The 21,440-nt window shown below is 42.5% G+C and overlaps 1 protein-coding gene across 1 annotated transcript in view; it reads left to right on the top strand.

Annotated features, from left to right (window-relative positions):
* Window positions 1–2,239: 2,239 nt before the first annotated feature.
* LOC309491811 (transient receptor potential cation channel subfamily M member 7-like) overlaps window positions 2,240–21,440 on the top strand; it is a gene marked incomplete at its 5' end in the record, with an annotated part of 20,894 nt that continues 1,693 nt past the window's right edge. Inside the window, 17 exons of the mRNA XM_082190839.1 lie at window positions 2,240–2,581; window positions 3,524–3,752; window positions 5,146–5,295; window positions 6,093–6,236; window positions 7,239–7,367; window positions 7,480–7,731; window positions 8,032–8,206; window positions 8,583–8,715; window positions 8,793–8,977; window positions 11,106–11,238; window positions 11,436–12,031; window positions 13,755–13,870; window positions 13,957–14,047; window positions 15,179–15,246; window positions 16,191–16,216; window positions 16,362–16,387; window positions 16,491–16,544. Coding sequence (XP_082046965.1) covers window positions 2,240–2,581; window positions 3,524–3,752; window positions 5,146–5,295; window positions 6,093–6,236; window positions 7,239–7,367; window positions 7,480–7,731; window positions 8,032–8,206; window positions 8,583–8,715; window positions 8,793–8,977; window positions 11,106–11,238; window positions 11,436–12,031; window positions 13,755–13,870; window positions 13,957–14,047; window positions 15,179–15,246; window positions 16,191–16,216; window positions 16,362–16,387; window positions 16,491–16,544 — 2,849 coding nt within the window. The remainder of the gene's footprint in view (window positions 2,582–3,523; window positions 3,753–5,145; window positions 5,296–6,092; window positions 6,237–7,238; window positions 7,368–7,479; window positions 7,732–8,031; window positions 8,207–8,582; window positions 8,716–8,792; window positions 8,978–11,105; window positions 11,239–11,435; window positions 12,032–13,754; window positions 13,871–13,956; window positions 14,048–15,178; window positions 15,247–16,190; window positions 16,217–16,361; window positions 16,388–16,490; window positions 16,545–21,440) is intronic.

Genomic DNA, 21,440 nt, shown 5'->3' with positions numbered 1-21,440 from the left:
GAGTGAGAGTGAGTGTGAGAGTGAGAGTGAGTGTGAGAGTGAGAGTGAGTGTGAGAGTGAGTGTGAGATTGAGTGAGTGTGAGAGTGAGTGTGAGTGTGAGAGTGAGTGTGAGAGTGAGTGAGTGTGAGAGTGAGTGAGTGTGAGATTGAGTGAGTGTGAGAGTGAGTGTGAGAGTGAGTGTGAGAGTGAGTGTGAGAGTGAGAGTGAGTGTGAGTGTGAGAGTGAGTGTGAGAGTGAGTGTGAGAGTGAGTGTGAGAGTGAGTGTGAGAGTGAGTGTGAGAGTGAGTGTGAGAGTGAGTGTGAGAGTGAGAGTGAGTGTGAGAGTGAGTGTGAGAGTGAGAGTGAGAGTGAGAGTGAGTGTGAGAGTGAGAGTGAGTGTGAGAGTGAGTGTGAGAGTGAGAGTGAGTGTGAGATTGAGTGAGTGTGAGAGTGAGTGTGAGAGTGAGTGTGAGAGTGAGAGTGAGTGTGAGTGTGAGAGTGAGTGTGAGAGTGAGTGTGAGATTGAGTGAGTGTGAGTGAGTGTGAGTGTGAGAGTGAGTGTGAGAGTGAGTGTGAGTGTGAGAGTGAGTGTGAGAGTGAGTGTGAGTGTGAGAGTGAGTGTGAGAGTGAGTGTGAGAGTGAGTGTGAGAGTGAGTGTGAGAGTGAGTGTGAGAGTGAGTGTGAGAGTGAGTGTGAGAGTGAGTGTGAGAGTGAGTGTGAGTGTGAGAGTGAGTGTGAGAGTGAGTGTGAGAGTGAGTGTGAGAGTGAGTGTGAGAGTGAGTGTGAGAGTGAGTGTGAGAGTGAGTGTGAGAGTGAGTGTGAGAGTGAGAGTGAGTGTGAGTGTGAGAGTGAGTGTGAGATTGAGTGAGTGTGAGTGTGAGTGTGAGTGTGAGTGAGTGTGAGAGTGAGTGTGAGTGTGAGAGTGAGTGTGAGTGTGAGAGTGAGAGTGAGTGTGAGAGTGAGTGTGAGTGTGAGAGTGAGTGTGAGAGTGAGTGTGAGAGTGAGTGTGAGAGTGAGTGTGAGAGTGAGTGTGAGAGTGAGTGTGAGAGTGAGTGTGAGAGTGAGTGTGAGAGTGAGTGTGAGAGTGAGTGTGAGAGTGAGTGTGAGAGTGAGTGTGAGAGTGAGTGTGAGAGTGAGAGTGTGAGAGTGAGTGAGAGAGTGTGAGAGTGAGTGAGTGAGTGTGAGAGAGTGAGTGAGTGAGTGAGTGTGAGAGAGTGAGAGTGAGTGTGAGAGAGTGAGTGTGAGAGAGTGAGTGTGAGAGAGTGAGTGTGAGAGAGTGAGTGTGAGAGAGTGAGTGTGAGTGAGTGTGAGTGTGAGTGAGTGTGAGTGTGAGTGTGAGTGAGTGTGAGTGAGAGTGAGTGTGAGTGAGAGTGAGTGTGAGAGAGAGTGAGTGTGAGAGAGAGTGAGTGTGAGAGAGAGTGAGTGTGAGAGAGTGAGTGTGAGAGAGAGTGAGTGTGAGAGAGAGTGAGTGTGAGAGAGAGTGAGTGTGAGAGAGAGTGAGTGTGAGAGAGAGTGAGTGTGAGAGAGAGTGAGTGTGAGAGAGAGTGAGCGTGAGAGAGAGTGAGCGTGAGAGAGAGTGAGCGTGAGAGAGAGTGAGCGTGAGAGAGAGTGAGCGTGAGAGAGAGTGAGCGTGAGAGAGAGAGAGAGAGTGAGTGTGAGAGAGAGAGAGTGAGTGTGAGAGAGAGAGAGTGAGTGTGAGAGAGAGAGAGTGAGTGTGAGAGAGAGAGAGTGAGTGTGAGAGAGTGAGTGTGAGAGAGAGAGAGTGAGTGTGAGAGAGAGAGAGAGAGTGAGTGTGAGAGAGAGAGAGAGAGTGAGTGTGAGAGAGAGAGAGAGTGTGAGAGAGAGAGAGAGAGTGTGAGAGAGAGAGAGTGAGTGTGAGAGTGAGTGTGAGAGAGAGAGAGTGAGTGTGAGAGAGAGAGAGTGGGTGTGAGAGAGAGAGAGTGAGTGTGAGTGTGAGAGAGAGAGAGTGTGAGTGTGAGAGAGAGAGAGAGAGAGAGAGTGAGTGTGAGAGAGAGAGAGTGAGTGTGAGAGTGAGTGTGAGAGAGAGAGAGAGTGAGTGTGAGAGAGAGAGAGTGAGTGTGAGAGAGAGAGAGTGAGTGTGAGAGAGAGAGAGTGTGAGTGTGAGAGAGAGAGAGTGAGTGTGAGAGAGAGAGAGTGTGAGTGTGAGAGAGAGTGAGTGTGAGAGAGAGTGAGTGTGAGAGAGAGTGAGTGTGAGAGAGAGTGAGTGTGAGAGAGAGAGTGAGTGAGTGAGTGAGTGAGAGAGTGTGTCTCTGCTCTAACTGAGTGTGCGTATCTCTGCTCTAACCGTCTGGTCGTCCCTCAGCCGGACTCGGCGTCAGAGCAGCAGAAGAAGAAGAGCCGAGAGGAGGTGGTGGACATCGACGATCCCGAGACTCGACGCTTCCCGTACCCGTTCAACGAGCTGCTGGTGTGGGCTGTGCTCATGAAGAGGCAGAAGATGTCCCTGTTCTTCTGGCAGCACGGAGAGGAGTCCACCGCCAAAGCCCTGGTGGCCTGCAAACTGCTGCGCTCCATGGGTTACGAGGCCAAGAAGAGCGACGTGGTGGACGACACCTCGGAGGAGCTGAAGGAGTATTCCAAGTGAGTCACGGTCAGGGCTGGGAATCGAAAACACTTGAGGTCAGGAATCGGATACTTGTTAGAAAATGAACATTTCAATTCCTCTTATTGATTCTTCTGTGAACATGTCAGTTTGACTTTAAACCACTCAAGCGTGAGAGACTCTGTTTTCTGTGTTCTTCACAGATGTGTATCAGTATATTGGATATGTGCAGCTCTTAAAGTGACAGCAGAATTAATTACAGAGTGTTTACTTGTCTTTAATAAAGCTTGAAGTTTATATTAGTTCGGTTAGTGGTTTTTCCAGTGTTCTTTAGCTTGTTGATTTTTGTTTATGATATTCAGATACAATTAAATCTTTTGCAATAAGACTAAATGAAAATGACATGTACGTTTAAAAAAAATCTTCTTAGAATCGAAATTAGGAATCAATAAGCAGAATCGAAATGGAAATGAAGCTCTGAGTGAACTGTGGTGTCAGAAACTTGAACAGAATCGATCTGAATTGTTGCCTTTTTTCGCCTTTGTCGCCACTGGCTTTTGGCTTGCTTAGTTGGGGACATTTAATTTAATATTCAACAATATTATTGATCTCCTGCATTGACACCATTTTTATTTTATTTTATATATTTATAAATGAACATTAATAACTTTTTCACAACAAAAATGAAACCTCTCTGAACTTACTTAAGCTGGACTGTGATGCTATTTTCTTCTGGAAACAAACTCTGTTGCATTATTTTCCTGTTATCTCTGTGAAGCTGCTCTGAAACACTCTGTATTGTAAAAAGCGCTGTATAAATAAAGCTGACTTGACTTGAATAATGACACTATTGTCTTCCAGAGCTGCTGAATCTGAATGATCTCATATTTGATGATGTGCATTATTGATTCTGTTCATTACTGTGAAGCTGTACGGTATGAAGTGCTGTAGTGATGAGTGTGTGTGTGTGTGTGTATCAGTGAGTTCGGCACGCTGGCGGTGGATCTGCTGGAGCAGTCGTTCCGGCAGGACGAGACGATGGCCATGAAGCTGCTGACGTACGAGCTGAAGAACTGGAGCAACTCCACGTGTCTGAAGCTGGCGGTGTCGTCGCGGCTCCGGCCCTTCGTGGCTCACACCTGCACACAGATGCTGCTGTCCGACATGTGGATGGGGCGTCTCAACATGCGCAAGAACTCCTGGTACAAGGTACAGCGCCCTGATTACACTCATCATGCAGTTAGCAGGCGGCAGGGGCGATATGGACTATATCACCATATTTTCTGGTAGAGTTGCACAATTAATCGCAATGAAACCGCACGCGATTTAGCAAAGGCTGCGATCATTTTATGCATGACTGATCGGTAGTAAACGCTGCTCCATCTGAACACCAGAGGGTGTCTCACACACACACACACACACACACACACACACACACACACACACACCCCACATATCCCTCTGAACACCAGAGGGCGTCACACACACACACACCCCACATATCCCTCTGAACACCAGAGGGCGTCACACACACACGCCAAATATGCCCCGCAGAAGTACGATAACACACGTCTATTTTCTGGTATTCATTGTGATAACAATATCAATGACGATATAAATATAGTACCGTTCACGATTCATGATCATGAGAGCCTCAGAAACACAAACATTGATCTAAAGTAAAACATACTCATCATTAAATAGGCTCCTATAATATACCAATTACATAAAAGAATAAAAAAACTGTAAAAATCCAAACACCAGCCCTTGCCGAAATGGAGAAGTTGCAGATATACGTTTATTCTGTAGAAGTGCAGAGAAACACCAAGAAGAATTACACACTTAATAATTCAACTTTATTACAAGTTTTGAAATGTAAAAAATGAACTATAATACTGATGATAATAAAACGCATCCCTATTTAGCAGAAGCCTTTATCCAAAGTGTAACGCCGGTTTCACACTGCACGCGTTAGCAGAGCATAAGCAGCGCAGGAGCAGTGCGTATGGTGAGCGGGAGCAGGACACGCGCATTTTGCTTTCACACTAGTAGCGTTTGTCACGCGCGGCGTGTGTACAGACAGAGTACTCTATAATGGGTAAGTTGGCATTGCTTTATTTTGTTTTCAAATACATTTAAGAGAAAAGACTTGTCAAAAAGCTTATTATATTAATGTATTAATATACATTAATCTGTAAATTAAGCTAAACTGGCAGTATAAATTGTTTAAACTTGTAGTTTGCAACAAGTTTGTTTTTGGACATTTGTTTTCTTTTTAAATTGATGAAGGTCATTTGACTGACTGTTTAAAACACAATAGAGACCATCAATGCGCTTTTTGGGTAAAGTTGCTGTGTGTTTTGGCCATGAAAAATGCATGGTCACTTTAATTCAGCGTAAGCGGCGCGTTAAAAATAGACTGGGCGCCGAAACTATCGCGGCACTGCTGTTCCTGCTCTGCTCCTGATACGCGCTGCCGCGCCGCTTCTGCGTGCGGTGTGAATGCACTCATTGAATAACATGGACACCGAAAAAAATACGGGCTGCTGACGCTTGCGGTGTGAAACCGGCGTAAGAATGCATTGTGTGTGTGTGTGTGCAGGTGATCCTGAGCATCCTCGTTCCTCCTGCCATCCTCTTGCTGGAGTACAAGACCAAAGCGGAGATGTCCCACATTCCCCAGTCTCAGGACGCCCACCAGAGCATGGAGGACAGCGAGCACAACCTGCAGAACCCGGACGACATACAGATGGTAAACGCAAACCCCTGAGGAGATGTTTAACACGCTTCACGTCTGATAGCGTGCCTTGGCCGTCGCTCTGCCCACTGATCCTCAGAAAACTGTCAATCTTTACACAAGTGTGTGTTTAAGTGTTCTTGCACAATCGCACTGGAACAAATGATCAGTGTTTCTGTCTCGTTTTCCAGCACAAATATCAAAACATTCTTACATCAAGACACATTTACTGGAGAAGAAGCGAAATGACTGAAGATATTAAGTCTTGTTTACTGAAAAGTTTAGGTTTAAAATAAGAACTAATATCAATGGAGTCACAAAAATAATCTTGTTTCTCTTTAAATTAAGTTTTTGTTTTTCTGACTCCATTGGCAGATATTAGTTCTTATTTTAAACCTAAACTTTTCAGTAAACAAGACTTAATATCTTCAGTCATTTCGCTTCTCCAGTAAATGTCTCTTGATTTAACAATGTTTAGATATTTTAGATATACGAGACAGAAACACTGAGGAAGAACATCACTAAGCCTTGTTTACTGAAACAAAAGTTTGTGCTGAAAACAAGAACAAAATAATCTAGTTTTCCCTTTGAATTAGGTTTATTTTTCTGACTCCATTGGCAGATATTTGTTCTTGTTTTCAGCACAAACTTAATTTTCATCAATTGTTCAGTAAATAAGACTTAATATCTCCAGTAAATGTGTCTTGATTTAATAATTTGTTTGTGTTTGTGCTGGAAAACGAGGCAGGAACCCTGAGGAAGAACATCTGCATTTGTTGCAGTGTTTTGACAGCTGTGTGTTTGTGTGTCAGGATGTGTTTAAGGAAGTGCGTATGAACGAGAACGCAGAAATGAAAAGTGAATCGGAGGTCCACGTCCGCTCACGCCGATTACCCATCACTCGCAAGTTCTACGCGTTTTACCACGCGCCCATCGTCAAGTTCTGGTTCAACACGGTACGTATGACCCTTTTCTCACGCTCTCTGTGTGTGTGTGTGTGTGTGTCTGTGTGTCTGTGTGTGTGTGTGTCATGTTCAACTCTTTAATAAGTGTTCTGGATTGTTGTTCCCATGCGATAGTATCAGAGACACTCGTTCCTGCATAAACTCACTGTGTTACACAGATAAACATCTCAGAACTAGTGGAAGGTTTACTAGTGACATTTCAACTGTGTGTGTGTGTGTGCGCAGCGCTGGTTGATCATTCATCTGTTGTTTCTCATAAGCTGAAGTGTGTTGAGGTGAATGTGAATTAAAGATTTTCTGAAAAGCAAATGATTGTTGTGTGTGTGTGATATGAATCATCATGACTCTTTGATCGCTCGGCCACAGTAAACAATTCTTGAGCAACTGCGCAATTGGGTCAAACACACAGCTGATACCTAGAGTTCTGTGATGCAGAAAATCCAGTCATAGCATTTACTGTAAAGCAAAATGTCACAGAATTTGGCCATTTTTGGATTAATAAATCAAAAAAGTACATTAAATCAAATACACACAGAAACTCACTTCTTCACTAGAAACCACCAAATAAATGATTGGTTTAACTTGAAAACATTATGACAGAAATGCAATGCACTCTAGTAAAGGAATTGTTTCATTTGGTTATAATTTAAAATAGTTATTGAATTCATTTGATTATCACCGTTTTTGTTGTTGACTATCATAAAACACAGAACATAGAAAAATTTACACAGAATTTGGTGACAAAATCAAATTGATTTCATAGACATTTGATCTAAATCGAGGAGACTATGATGCAGTCTGTGTTTATTCCCCGTCTCTCTGTGATACTAGATTGTGATATTTGTCTCTAAACTGTGAGAAACTTAAGATCTAAACTGACCCTTCATGAAGACTGGCTGAACGTGATCTGCTGTGTGTCTGTGAGGAGATCTGAGCTCTAGTGAAGCTTCACTCTTCTCAACACTGTTTTCATATAATAGTTTTGTGTTGCAGCTCTTTTATATCGGGTTCCTGATGCTGTATTCATTCGTGGTGTTGGTGAAAATGGAGCCGCTTCCGTCTCCTCAGGAGTGGATCGTCATTCTGTACATCTTCACGCTCGCGGTGGAGAAGATACGAGAGGTGTGTGTGTTCAGATGTTTGAGTGGGGCACATCAGAAATGTTTCAGCTGAGCGCTAACCCTGCCTTCTGATGATTGTCTGTATTGTGTGTATTTGTGTGTTTCCTCTCTAGATGTTCATGTCTGAAGGAGGGAAAATCAGTCAGAAGATTAAAGTGTGGTTCAGTGACTACTTCAACATTTCTGACTTCCTGGCCATCCTAATGTTCTTCGTGGGCTTCGGCCTGCGCTTCGGCGATCCTAGCGTGTCTGTCGCAGGCCGGATCGTTTACTGCTTGAACATCATCTTCTGGTACGTGCGGCTGCTGGATATTCTGGCTGTCAATCAGCAGGCAGGGCCGTACGTCATGATGATCGGGAAGATGGTGAGCGCTTGTGAAGAGTGTTGTGGGTGTTGTGTTACAAGTAACAGGCATTATGTAATCAGATTACTTTTTTAATGTTACAAGTAACGGCCATTACGTAATAAGATCATTTTTATAATGTAACGCGTTACAAGTGACGGCCATTACGTAATCAGATTCGTTTTATAATGTAACAAGTAACGCATTACAACAGTATCATAACATTACTTTTAAAAAATAACTTTCCCCATCACTGCTGGTGAGCTCATGCGGTGTTGAGTACATGTTGTCGATCGGCGTGTTTGTTCGCTCTTTGCACAGGTGGCCAACATGTTCTATATCGTGGTCATTATGGCTGTTGTGCTGCTGAGTTTCGGGGTTCCTCGTAAAGCCATTTTGTACCCAAATGAGGAGCCTTCATGGACTTTGGCCAAAGATGTGGTTTTCCAGCCCTACTGGATGATGTACGGTGAAGTTTATGCGTACGAGATTGACGGTAAACCCCTGGAGACTCGCACACAGAACAACACAAAACTAGCGTTAACACAACATTTATCTAACATTACAATCAAACACTTTTAAACCCTTTCCAAATTCTCTGTAACGTGGGGGAAAAACTAACCAACCCTAACTAACCCGATCCCTAAGATCTGCTAAAACATCATTAAATTAACGGAAAACACTTTACAATAAGGTTTCATTTGTTAACATTAGTTAACCTTAATGAACTAACAATTAAAAATATTTCTACAGAATTTATTAATCTTAGCTGATGTTGATTTCAGCATTGCTAAAATGAAAAGTTGTATGTAGCACATAGTAATGCTAGTGATGTCATCAGCCTCAGTCACATGTGACGTGTGTGTTTGCAGTGTGTGCGAACTCGAGCGAGGATCACGCTAAGCAGCTGTGTGACACGGGAGTGTGGCTGACGCCGCTGCTGCAGGCCGTCTATCTGTTCGTCCAGTACATACTGATGGTGAACCTGCTCATCGCCTTCTTCAAGTGAGTGACCCGCCGCTACGCCCGCCCGCGCGTGTTCTCCGCTCGTCATGATAACTGACCGTGCCGTTTCTCTGCAGTAACGTGTACCTGCAGGTGAAGTCCATATCTAACCTAGTGTGGAAGTATCAGCGCTACCACTTCATCATGGCGTATCACGACAAGCCCATTCTGCCGCCGCCGCTGATTCTGCTCAGCCACATGGCGTCGGTCCTGTCGTCCATCTGCAGGAAGAGGAAGAAGGACAGCAGCACCTACGGACCAAGTAACCTGTCTAAAACTAAGTTACACTGACAGTAAACACTGACTGTTACACTGTTACACTGACAACACTAACAGTTACACAGACAGTTACACGAGTTACACTGACTGTTGCACTGTTACACTGACATTTACATCAGTTACACTGACAGTTACATGAGTTACACTGACTGTTGCACTGTTACACTGACAACACTAACAGTTACACTGACAGTTACACGAGTTACAATGACTGTTGCACTGTTACACTGACAGTTACACTGTTACACTGACAGTTACATCAGTTACACTGACAGTTACACTGTTACACTGTAACTCGTGTAACTGTCAGTGTAACTGTTAGTGTTGTCAGTGTAACTGTGCAACAGTCAGTGTAACTCATGTAACTGTCAGTGTAACTGATGTAAATGTCAGTGTAACTGTTACACTGACAACACTAACAGTTACACTGACAGTTACACGAGTTACAATGACAGTTACACGAGTTACACTGACTGTTGCACTGTTACACTGACAGTTACATGAGTTACACTGACTGTCGCACTGTTACACTGACAGTTACATGAGTTACACTGACTGTTACACTGACAACACTAACAGTTACACTGACAGTTACACGAGTTACAATGACAGTTACACTGACAGTTACATGAGTTACACTGACTGTTGCACGAGTTACACTGACAGTTACATGAGTTACACTGACTGTTGCACGAGTTACAATGACAGTTACACGAGTTACACTGACTGTTGCACTGTTACACTGACAGTTACATGAGTTACACTGACTGTTGCACTGTTACACTGACAGTTACATGAGTTACACTGACTGTCGCACTGTTACACTGACAGTTACATGAGTTACACTGACTGTTACACTGACAACACTAACAGTTACACTGACAGTTACACGAGTTACAATGACAGTTACACTGACAGTTACATGAGTTACACTGACTGTTGCACGAGTTACACTGACAGTTACACTGACAGTTACACAAGTTACAATGACAGTTACACGAGTTACACTGACTGTTGCACTGTTACACTGACAGTTACATGAGTTACACTGACTGTTGCACGAGTTACACTGACAGTTACATGAGTTACACTGACTGTTACATGAGTTACACTGACAACACTAACAGTTACACTGACAGTTACATGAGTTACACTGACAGTTACATGAGTTACACTGACTGTTGCACTGTTACACTGACAGTTACACAAGTTACACTGACAGTTACACGAGTTACACTGACAGTTACATGAGTTACACTGACAGTTACATGAGTTACACTGACAGTTACATGAGTTACACTGACAGTTACACGAGTTACACTGACAGTTACACTGACTGTTGCACTGTTACAATGACAGTTACACTGACTGTTGCACTGTTACAATGACAGTTACACTGACTGTTACACAAGTTACAATGACAGTTACATGAGTTACAATGACTGTTACACTGACAGTTACACGTACGGTTACACTGGCAGTTACACGGTTGCACTGACAGTTACGCTGTTACACTGACAGTTACACTGTTACACTGACAGTTACATGTACGGTTACACTGGCAGTTACACGGTTACACTGACGGTTACGCTGTTGCACTGACTGTTACACATACAGTTACACTGACTGTTACACATACAGTTACACTGACTGTTACACAAACAGTTACACTGACTGTTACACGGTTACACTGACAGTTACACGTACAGTTACACTGTTGCACTGACGGTTACACTGACAGTTACACGGACGGTTACACTGTTGCACTGACGGTTACACAGTTACACTGACTGTTACACATACAGTTACATGGATAGTTACACGGTTACACTGACGGTTACGCTGTTACACTGACGGTTACACTGACAGTTACACTGTCTAATGTGTCCTCTAAAACTCTTAAATTCATCTGTATCAGACTTAAATATCCTAAATGGTATAACAATAGTCTTAATTATCATTTCAGGATATCTGAAATTTGGGGTTCAAAAACCAGGAATTGTGATATAGCTTGATGTCAATATAAAATTTCAAAAGGCGATGATTTAATTGATTTGGCCATATGGTATTCATTTTTTTTAAGCTTTAAACGTGATGCCTTTTGCCCGTAGAGCTCTTCCTGACCGAGGAGGACCAGAAGAAGCTGCACGATTTTGAGGAGCAGTGCGTAGAGACGTACTTCCACGAGAAAGACGATCAGTTTCACTCTGGGAGTGAAGAGAGAATCAGACTCACGTCCGACAGGTCTGGGAGATTTTTACAGAAGACTATATGTCATTACTCTTAAGATTAATTTATTCCATGTTTTGTTCTCATCTGATAGTGTCAGTGCTATATTACTGAATATTAAGTTGCTTTTAAACTGTAGAACTTTAATATGGTGAAAGTAGATTTGGAGAAGAGTCTACATGAACATAAATATGCCTGTGTGTGTGTTTCAGGGTGGAAACGATGTGTGTGCAGCTGAAGGAGGTTGGAAACAAGGTGAACTTCATCAAGCGCTCTTTGCACACGCTGGACTCTCAGATCGGACACCTGCAGGACCTCTCGGCGCTCACGGTGGACACGCTAAAGGCGCTAACAGCCCAGCGCGCATCTGAGGCTAGCAAAGTGCACAACCAGATCACGCGTGAGCTCAGCGTCTCCAAGAACCTGGTGCCCGACCTGACGGGACACTCGAAGTCGAGCGCGCTGGTGCGCTGCAGTGTGGGGTTCCTGCCGCCCGCCGCTAGCATAGCAGAGTCGCTGTTTGGGGGCGGAGCCGAAGTGCTTCAGGGGGCGGAGCTTCCTTTGAGCCTGGATAGACACGCTCCGTTCTCGGTCGAGTTGGGATCCTCCAGCTGCGCCTTCCCACAGTCGCTAACACGCTTTCACTCGCACAGACGCTCCATTCGCTCAGACACGGGTCATGGCAGCCTCGTTAGCGCTCCAGCGGCATCGGCTACCTTCTTCGTCAGCACGCCGTCACAGCTCGCAGACTCCAGGCACTCGCAGACGGAGCCATCGCACTGCGCCGTGGAGTTCGGGGCCTTTGTGGGTGAGTATGAGGAGAGTGTTGATGAAGGCCTGCCAGTGCTGGTCATAAGTGAGCCCGGGTGTGAGGGATACGTGAATCATGCCTTCTCTGATGATGATGATGATGAGGTTAGAGAGCAAGACCTCACCAGTGACCGGCCCGACAGAAACACGCCGCTCCCGGGTCTCCCTCGGGCCCCTGAGCTCCGGCCCCGGCGCTTCATGAAGGACGGCCGCTGCAGACGTGCGCTACACAGGCTCAGGCAGAGAACCGGAGGTTTGGCTTCGGTCCACCACTGGGAATCGGGGATAAATGACGCATAACCCCGCCCTAACCTTGACCCTTGACCCTCTGCATGCCCCTGTGTGTGTTAAGGCTCCGATATACTCACGCCGAAGTTCTTTGCTTGGGGATAAAAAGAAGTTTGAAATACCTTAGCATCAATATACTGTTAGCGAGCCTTCCACATTTAGATTAATATGTAAATATGTGCGGCGCTCTCTTCCGAATAACAAAATAAACACACAGTAGCGGTGAGAAAACAGCAGGTGAGACAGCGTCTGATCATCTGGTCACATTTATTTATACAACTATCTCTACAATAAATTGCTTTAAAGCAGCAGATTTATAGTATTAAACATGAGAAATAGTGTCAGTGTTGCTTTTAGTTAGAATTACAGCTTCAGATTCTTCTATAAAGTAGTCACAAGCAACATGCATTATTCATCAGATTACTTTTTTTTTATGTAACGAGTAACGCATTGCTTTATAAATGTGCCTTCCACGTTTAGATGAGTATGTGCTGTGCTTAAAACAGCAGTTAAGAAAGCGTCTGATCATCTGGCCACGTTTATTTAAGACAACACTTTATACAGTAGATCGCTTTGCTTTAAAGAGGCTATATGCAACTTTTTCCCCAAAATAAACGTAACAGTAGCCTTTTTATTTTACCATTTATGACTCAAACATCTCCTGATGAGCATACTGACACCTTGTCCGCTCACAGTGGGTGCACCTATAAGCCTGTATCCTATTTTTTCTATTTTCTGTCGGGTCGGATTTTTCCCGCGCTGTCTGCGGATGTGACGTCAAGCGCGTTCATGTTAAACGTTTCAGATCACTCTGCCACCACCGCTAGTCAGCAAACAAACTTAGTTTCTCAAACAATATATGTATTTGACTGTTCTTACCTCTGTAAACATAATGTTGACTTCTTTGCAGCGGATGACTTGTGAAGTGTGCACGTACGAGAGCGAGCAGAAAGGAAGAGCAGTTCCGTTTTTTGGCCACAGGTGTCAGTCGCGAGTTTAAATTTCAGAAAATCGCATGTAGCCTCTTTAAAGCATCAGATTAAAAGTATTAAACATGAAAAACTCCAAACACAAACTCGTTCTGTCCTGATTTTGTGCGAAGTGCCATCACAGCAGTTAGGGTCAGGGATTTCGTCTGAAGTGTATCGGGGCCTTTAGAGAGGGTGAGACGGGTGACCTCTGACCTCAGGTGGTTTCATCTCAACCGGTCGCTTTTTACTAAACGTCCCTCGGGAGTGAATAAAGAGCTGTCGTGTGTGTGTGTGTGAGACTGCGGTAGACTCCACTAACCCGGGCTGGTGCTGGTTTGGGGGTTTGGTTAGAGACGGGGTGTTAATCAGTGTCACCAGAGGGAAACGTTTCACATGGTGACTGTAATCCACTGATCAAGTGTTTAAATGCCTTTGGACTCATTCTGCCATTTTTGCCTAAAGGTCACAAGGACGAGCCTGAGGGTCACAAGGACGAGCCTGAGGGTCAGAGGTCATTCCCTAAAGAGAGTGCGGTGAGCGGTCGCCAGTCGAGTCCGTCCAGAAAGGCTCGAGATGTGGTCAGTGTAGTTCTAAACGCTAAAGATGCCACGGTTCCCTCAGGAGTGTCCCAATCTCGACGGATGTTGTGTGTATGTTTCCGCAGCCGGGGTCGCAGGGTCACATGAGGACGGTGAACTCGTACGCCGGATTCACAGAGTTCGACAGAAACCCTTCCTTCTTGCATCCAGAGTCCAGTGAGTTGCACACACACACCAGTGAACGCTGTAAACATACGCCGTTTCAGCAGCTCGCTGATGACATCATGAACACAGATCTCACGCTGAACTCCTTCACACACTCATTTTAAAGGAGTCGTTCACTTCAGAATCAAAATCTCCTGATAGTTTACTCTCGTCATCCAAGATGTTCATGTGTTTCTTTCTTCAGTGGAAAAGAAATGAAGGTTTTTGAGGAAAACGTTCCAGGATTTCCTCCATATAGTGACTTCAATGGAGTCCAACGGGTCGAAGGTCCAGATGTGAGTTTCAGTGCAGCTTCAAAGTCTCGACACGATCCAGCCGAGGAATAGGAGTCTTATCTAGACAAACCAGCCGACATTTTATAAAGAAATCAACATTTATATACTTTATAACCACAGATGCTGGTCTTGCTCTCGCTGTGATGAGACACACATTACGTCATCAGGGTGAAAGGTCAAGCGTGACGTAGGCGTAAGAACAGACCCAGTGTTTACTAAGAGAACCTGCAAAGACTGAGTCAAACGCCATTTACAAAGAAACAAATAAATAAAAGGTAAAACAACGATGTCGGACGATTTTGAAGTTGGAGGAGAAACTGAGATTGAGTTTTTCTCTCTTCTCTACATTTCGTAATGGGCAATTCCACGCAAAACTGTCACATCCATAACGCCAACTAAATACCATGGCATTGTGTTGGCGTTATGGATGTGACAGTTTTGCGTGGAATTGCCCTAATGTGTGTCTCATCACAGCGAGAGCAAGACCAGCATCTGTGGTTATGAAGTATATAAATGTTGATTTCTTTATAAAATGTCGGCTGGTTTGTCTAGATAAGACTCCTATTCCTCGGCTGGATCGTGTCGAGACTTTGAAGCTGCACTGAAACTCACATCTGGACCTTCGACCCGTTGGACTCCATTGAAGACACTATATGGAGGAAATCCTGGAACGTTTTCCTCAAAAACCTTCATTTCTTTTCCACTGAAGAAAGAAACACATTAACATCTTGGATGACGAGAGTAAACTATCAGGAGATTTTGTAATCCTTTAAGTGTGCGTCCGATCTCTTTATGTGTGTGCGTGCGTGCGTGTGTGTGTGTGTGTGTGTGTGTGTGTGTGTTTCAGCGCTCAGTAAGCAGGAGAGGACGCGTGTGTCGCTGGAGGACGTCTCGCGCTACGAGGATCTGCTGTCGGTCAGTCAAACACTCACTCACAATCTTTAAGGGAAAAAAAACAATTGGTGTAGAAACAACATTTACATCCAGAAATTGCTAGTAAATTTCTAATTTAATTTCAAAGTAAACAAATGTTTCACTGATATATTTAAAAATGTAAATGTCTTAAAATCTTAATGTCTTCTATTCATTTTTCTTTCTATTATGCTTTTTCGGACCTTTCATTTTGTAACGTTATTAAGTTTCGCGTAGGTTTGTAACTAATTAGCATAATGCCAGCCTGTGGTGTTGATTGGCTGAGCAGCGTCTCTTAGCTCCGCCCTCAAACACTGTAGTGTATCTGAGACTGGAAGAGTTTGGTTCGTGTTGTTCATGTGGAGAAGACGCTGTTTTCTGAGATTGATACGGTAAAACCCACGCCATCGTTACTGTTCGTATCACTGTGATCAAGAGCTGAGATTCAGATATGATAATGAGCGTTTGCTTTCTGACCAATCACAGCAGAGCAGCTCTCAGAGAGGCGGAGCTTAGAGAGACTGAATCTTTGATGGAGGCGTTTCAGAGAAAAGAGCTGATGCTGCAGTGGAGATTATGAGGACATTAATGTGTGTTTGAGCTTGGATGTGTGTGAACCTGTTGTAGGAGACGCCAAAACAACATTAGGAGCCTTTAAATAATATATACAACTATTTGTTATTGTTTTGTATTATTCACTTTGGTCTCGCCTCGTTCCTGACATGACGTGTAAAAAATAAATAACAGCAAGTAATGCATTGAATTAAATGTGAAATTTTGAAGTAGAAAGACAAAATAGAATTTTCTTGTAAAACATACTTCAATAATCTTTATTTACAACTTTGATCAATTATTTATACAGTGTACATGTACACACTCACACACACACACACACACACACACACTCACACACACACTCACACGCGCTGTTTGTCTTTTATTCTCAGGGTAAATCAGCTCAATCCAGCAAACTGTGAGTAACTGTCCTTGTGACATTGTGTGTGAAACTAATTAACTCATGTGATTGTGTTTTTATAAATGATTGTTGCGGTCTCTCACTAGAGCTCAGTTTACTCTAGTCATTAATGTTTTTCTTGCTTTTCTCCCATTGTGTCCAGGAGTCCAGGAGACGACATCTCAAACAGTGAGTGTTTCATCACATCTAATGATCAGCCGATGCAGAAACATCCTGAACATGTCTAACCGCTGTGTGTGTGTGTGTGTGTGTGTGTGTGTGTGTGTTTCAGCTGCAGCGGGTCTGTACGCCGCCCGTCACACACACCTGGGCGCACGCAAGGACTGTAAGTCTGACCCCTGCTGGTCCGTCTCAGCGCTGCACACACACACACTGGCTACATTTACATGCAACCAAATAATCCGTTAGTAATGGGACTGACGGCTCAATCGCACTGAAAAGCCTTCATGTAAAACGCCTTAATCGATCGATTCTAATCCTATCGAGAGAACATGTACACACTAATGATGATAAACAGTAATGACGTAGAAATAGCGTAATGACGTAGAAATAGTGTAATGATGTAGATATTTTTTAATTTTTTTATGTATCCTTTATTTAACCAGGAAAAGCCCATTGAGATTAAAAATCTCTTTTGCAAGGGAGACCTGGCCAAGATAGGCAGCAGAATTACATCACATCATTACATACGTACAAGACACACACAAAAAACATGAAGATAAAAACAAATAAATTAATAGAAACAGTTTGAAAGCCAATTATGCACTTACAATGAAATCTCAATTAAAACATTGACATGTGAGGGAGTCCAACTCAAAACATCTCATTCTTAACTTAAAAACACTCAAAGGAATCAATTTACTAAGTTTTAAGTTGTTCTGCAGCAAATTCCATGTAAAGGGAGCAGAATAAACAAAGGCCTTTTTACCCAGCTCAGTTCTAACATGTGGGACAGAAAGCAAAACAACAGCCTGAGAACGGAGAGAATAATGACCAGCACTTTTTTTCATAAGAAGTGAACATAAATAGGATGGAAGCACACCAAGAATAGCCTTATATATAAATGTATACCAATGACAAAGCCTCCGTGTGGCCAGAGAAGACCACCCTACACGAGAGTACAGCTCACAGTGATGGCTGCGAGCTTTACAATTAGTAATAAATCTCAGCGATGCATGATAGGCTGTGTCAATCATATGAAGGCATTGAGCAGATTAATGCATATAATATATCACCATAGTCCAGCACAGATAAAAAAGTTGATGCCACTAACCGTTTTTTAACATTAAAAGAAAAGCACAGCTTATTTCGAAAGTAAAAACCCAATTTTAGCCTCAACTTTCTCACTAGACAGTGAACATGAGGCTTAAATGATAGGCAATCATCAATAACAATACCAAGATACTTATAAGTTGTAACAGTCTGTATTTCACGTCCGTCAAGAGTAATCACTGAGGGAACATTCAGTGGTCTGAACTAATAAAAGAGGGCCGAACTTCGTATTTTGAGCACTTCTTGCGTTGTTGTTGTTTTTGCCTCTTTATGATGACTCGCTGAATTTTTGTCCTAATTTGTAAGTCGCTTTGGATAAAGGCGTCTGCTAAATGACTAAATGTAAATGGTCTATTCCGAGGGCCCGTGAAAAGCATACATTTGGTTTTGTCTGCATTGAGCACAAGTTTCAGCTGTAGCAAAGTGTTTTGGACCACAGTGAAGGCATTCTGTAAATGTGCAATGGCTTGTTTAAGGGAGGGTGCACAGCAGTAAATAACTGTGTCATCTGCATAAAAATGAAAGTTTGCATCAGACACATGCCGATTAAGATTATTTATATAAATAGTAAATAAAAGAGGGCCTAACACAGAGCCTTGTGGAACCCCTTTAAGGATTGGTAAAATACCAGATTGAACACCATCATGCTTAATACACTGGGTTCTATCACTAAGATAGTTTGAGAACCAAGAGACAGTATTCTCTGAAAACCCCGAATTAAGAAGCCTAATCTTTAAAACATCATGATCAACCGTATCAAAAGCTTTTGACAAATCAATAAAAAGTGATGCACAGTGCTGCTTCTTGTCACGAGCAACAGAGATGTCATTTATCACCTTCATTGCAGCTGTGATGGTACTATGTTTTTTTCTAAAACCTGACTGAAATGGGGATAAAATGTCCTGTACATGCAAGAAGTCTTTCATCTGATCACTCACCAGGGATTCAAGCGTTTTGGCCAAAACAGACAACTTAGAAATTGGCCTGTAATTATTTAAATTTGACGGGTCACCCCCTTTCAATAATGGACAAACAAATGCAGATTTCCATATTTTGGGAATAGTGTTGCTCTCTAAAGTAAGATTAAAAAGGTACGTTAGAGGCTGTGCTACACAATCAGCAGCTATTTTTAAGAAGTAAGGCTCTATAAGATCAGGTCCTGGAGGTTTTTCAGGAGCCAGCCCTTTTAGGGCTTTTTGAACGTCAGCCACTAAGAATAGAGTGAAATTAAAGACACTTGTAGAGACTGGTACATCTCCACAAGGTGTCACAGTATAAGGACAAGCAGTGTCAAACAAAGAACCAGACTGAATAAAATGCTCATTAAAATGGTTCAATATCTCCAGCTTGTCATGAACTACTACAGACTCTTTCATAATAAAAGAAGGAGCATTAATACTATCTTTGTTTAAAGAAAGTAATTTTATAGCCTTCCAAAATGTTCTGGGATCATTTAAGGTGTTAGTAGTGGCTGACAGATAAAAGTCAGATTTTGCTTTCTTAATAAAAGAAGAACATTTATTTCTTAACTGCCTGAAAACAAGCCAATCAGACGAAGAGCCCGTTTTTCTTGCTTTGGCCCAAGCTAAATTGCGGTCATGAAGAATATCTCCAAGCTCAGAGGAAAACCAGGGATTATCCCGCCCCTTTACTCTGAATCTCTTTAGTGGGGCGTGTCTATTTATTACTTGTAAAAAACTATCCCGGAAAAAGATCCAGGCTGACTCCACATCGGGAATCAGCTCTATTCTACTCCAATCACAATTAAACAAATCATGGCAAAAGCCCTGTTCATTAAATTTTTTGAGATTCCTCTTACATATATAGCGTAATGATGTAGAAATAGCGTAATGATGTAGAAATAGCGTAATGATGTAGAAATAGCGTAATGATGTAGATATAGCGTAATGATGTAGATATAGCGTAATGACGTAGAAATAGCGTAATGACGTAGAAATGGCGTAATGATGTAGAAATGGCGTAATGATGTAGATATGGCGTAATGACGTAGAAATAGCGTAATGACGTAGAAATAGCATAATGACGTAGAAATGGCGTAATGATGTAGAAATAGCGTAATGATGTAGAAATAGCGTAATGACGTAGAAATAGCGTAATGACGTAGAAATGGCGTAATGATGTAGAAATGGCGTAATGAAGTAGAAATAGCGTAATGACGTAGATATGGCGTAATGATGTAGAAATAGCGTAATGACGTAGATATGGCGTAATGATGTAGAAATGGCGTAATGAAGTAGAAATGGCGTAATGAAGTAGAAATAGCGTAATGACGTAGATATGGCGTAATGAAGTAGAAATAGCGAAATGACGTAGATATGGCGTAATGATGTAGAAATAGCGTAATGACGTAGATATGGTGTAATGATGTAGAAATGGCGTAATGAAGTAGAAATAGCGTAATGACGTAGATATGGCGTAATGAAGTAGAAATAACGTAATGACGTAGATATGGCGTAATGATGTAGAAATGGCGTAATGAAGTAGAAATAGCGTAATGACGTAGATATGGCGTAATGATGTAGAAATGGCGTAATGATGTAGAAATAGCGTAATGACGTAGAAATAGCGTAATGATGTAGAAATAGCGTAATGACGTAGAAATAGCGTAATGATGTAGATATAGCATAATGATGTAGATATAGCGTAATGATGTAGAAATAGCGTAATGAAGTAGAAATAGCGTAATGACGTAGAAATAGCGTAATGATGTAGATATAGCGTAATGACGCGCTGAACGAGCTGTTCTCCTGCTGAATAAAGTGTGGTATAAACGAGTGTCTCGTCCTCCTATATAATCCTCCTCTTCTGCGTGTGTGAAGTGGAGCAGGACAACGGTCCACCAGTGCTGCTTCAGACTCTCATCCACACACATCTGGTTTTGGGCATTTTTACTGTGTGATGAATATTAGCAGCGGCACAACGGCTCATATCATCATTATCTCCAAATTATGACCAGAAATGGATAAATATTAAGTCTGCTGTTTAAAACAAATAAAGAACTGATGTAGGAGAACAGTTATTATGCGCAGACATCAGGAAACTCTGTATAATCGTGCAGTGAGCGCATGACAAACAATCAATTCTGATTTGAAGCTTGTGATATAAACACACACATCAACCATCTCATGTTTAGCGCTCATGCTAACACTACGCTCAGATTCATCAATCGGGATGAATTCAGTCCGATTAAAAAACTAAAGTTGTGCATGTACAGGGTATATGCAGGAATCATAGAGATGAATTTACTACCTTTTACTACCTTTTTTACCACCTCCACAATATTTTTTACTACCATCACGACATCAAGCAGCAGCCCTTTTTTTGGGGGTGTGGTGGGGTGGGCGGGGTATGTAAAGCACCACTTACTACTTACTATAAGGTATAAGTGTGACACTGTCACACCCATCATACATCTTAGGTACACTAATGTTTAATTGTTATCATTAAGTAGGCCTATTGTCATTGTCAATTATGTTTTTTTTGTAGTGTCGAGTTGAGTTTCAGTTGTCCTTATCTTAACCCTAGCCCTTGAGTTATCCTAACCATAGCCCTTAGCCCTAATAAGGTGAATAATAACCTTGGCACTTTGTCATTGCTATCAACTCCGACTCACTCAGGGCTCGACATTAAGCCTTTTCATGTGCTTGTCCTCTGGACAAGTAAATCTGTCATTCACTTGTCCGAGTAAAAAAGTTGCTTGTCCGGAATGTTTTTGGTGTGTGTGTGCTGTAAATATAATTTATTCTGAAGAAATATATCTGTGTTAAATCAGCTCTGATATATTTAAATCTGCATATTGTCATATCTGCACCTTTAAAGAGCCACCCCCCCCCCACCCCCCAAATCTTATTCAATGTATGCTTCATCTTTAGTTTTAAATTTTATCAATAGATTAAATTGGAATAGCCTAATAAGATAATATAGGGCT

The sequence above is a fragment of the Leuciscus leuciscus genome (genome assembly GCF_965113295.1).
Source record: "Leuciscus leuciscus genome assembly, contig: HAP1_SCAFFOLD_593, whole genome shotgun sequence".
Lineage (NCBI taxonomy): Eukaryota > Metazoa > Chordata > Actinopteri > Cypriniformes > Leuciscidae > Leuciscus > Leuciscus leuciscus.
Note: the sequence above shows the minus strand (reverse complement) of the source record. Positions and strands in the feature narration are given on the sequence as shown.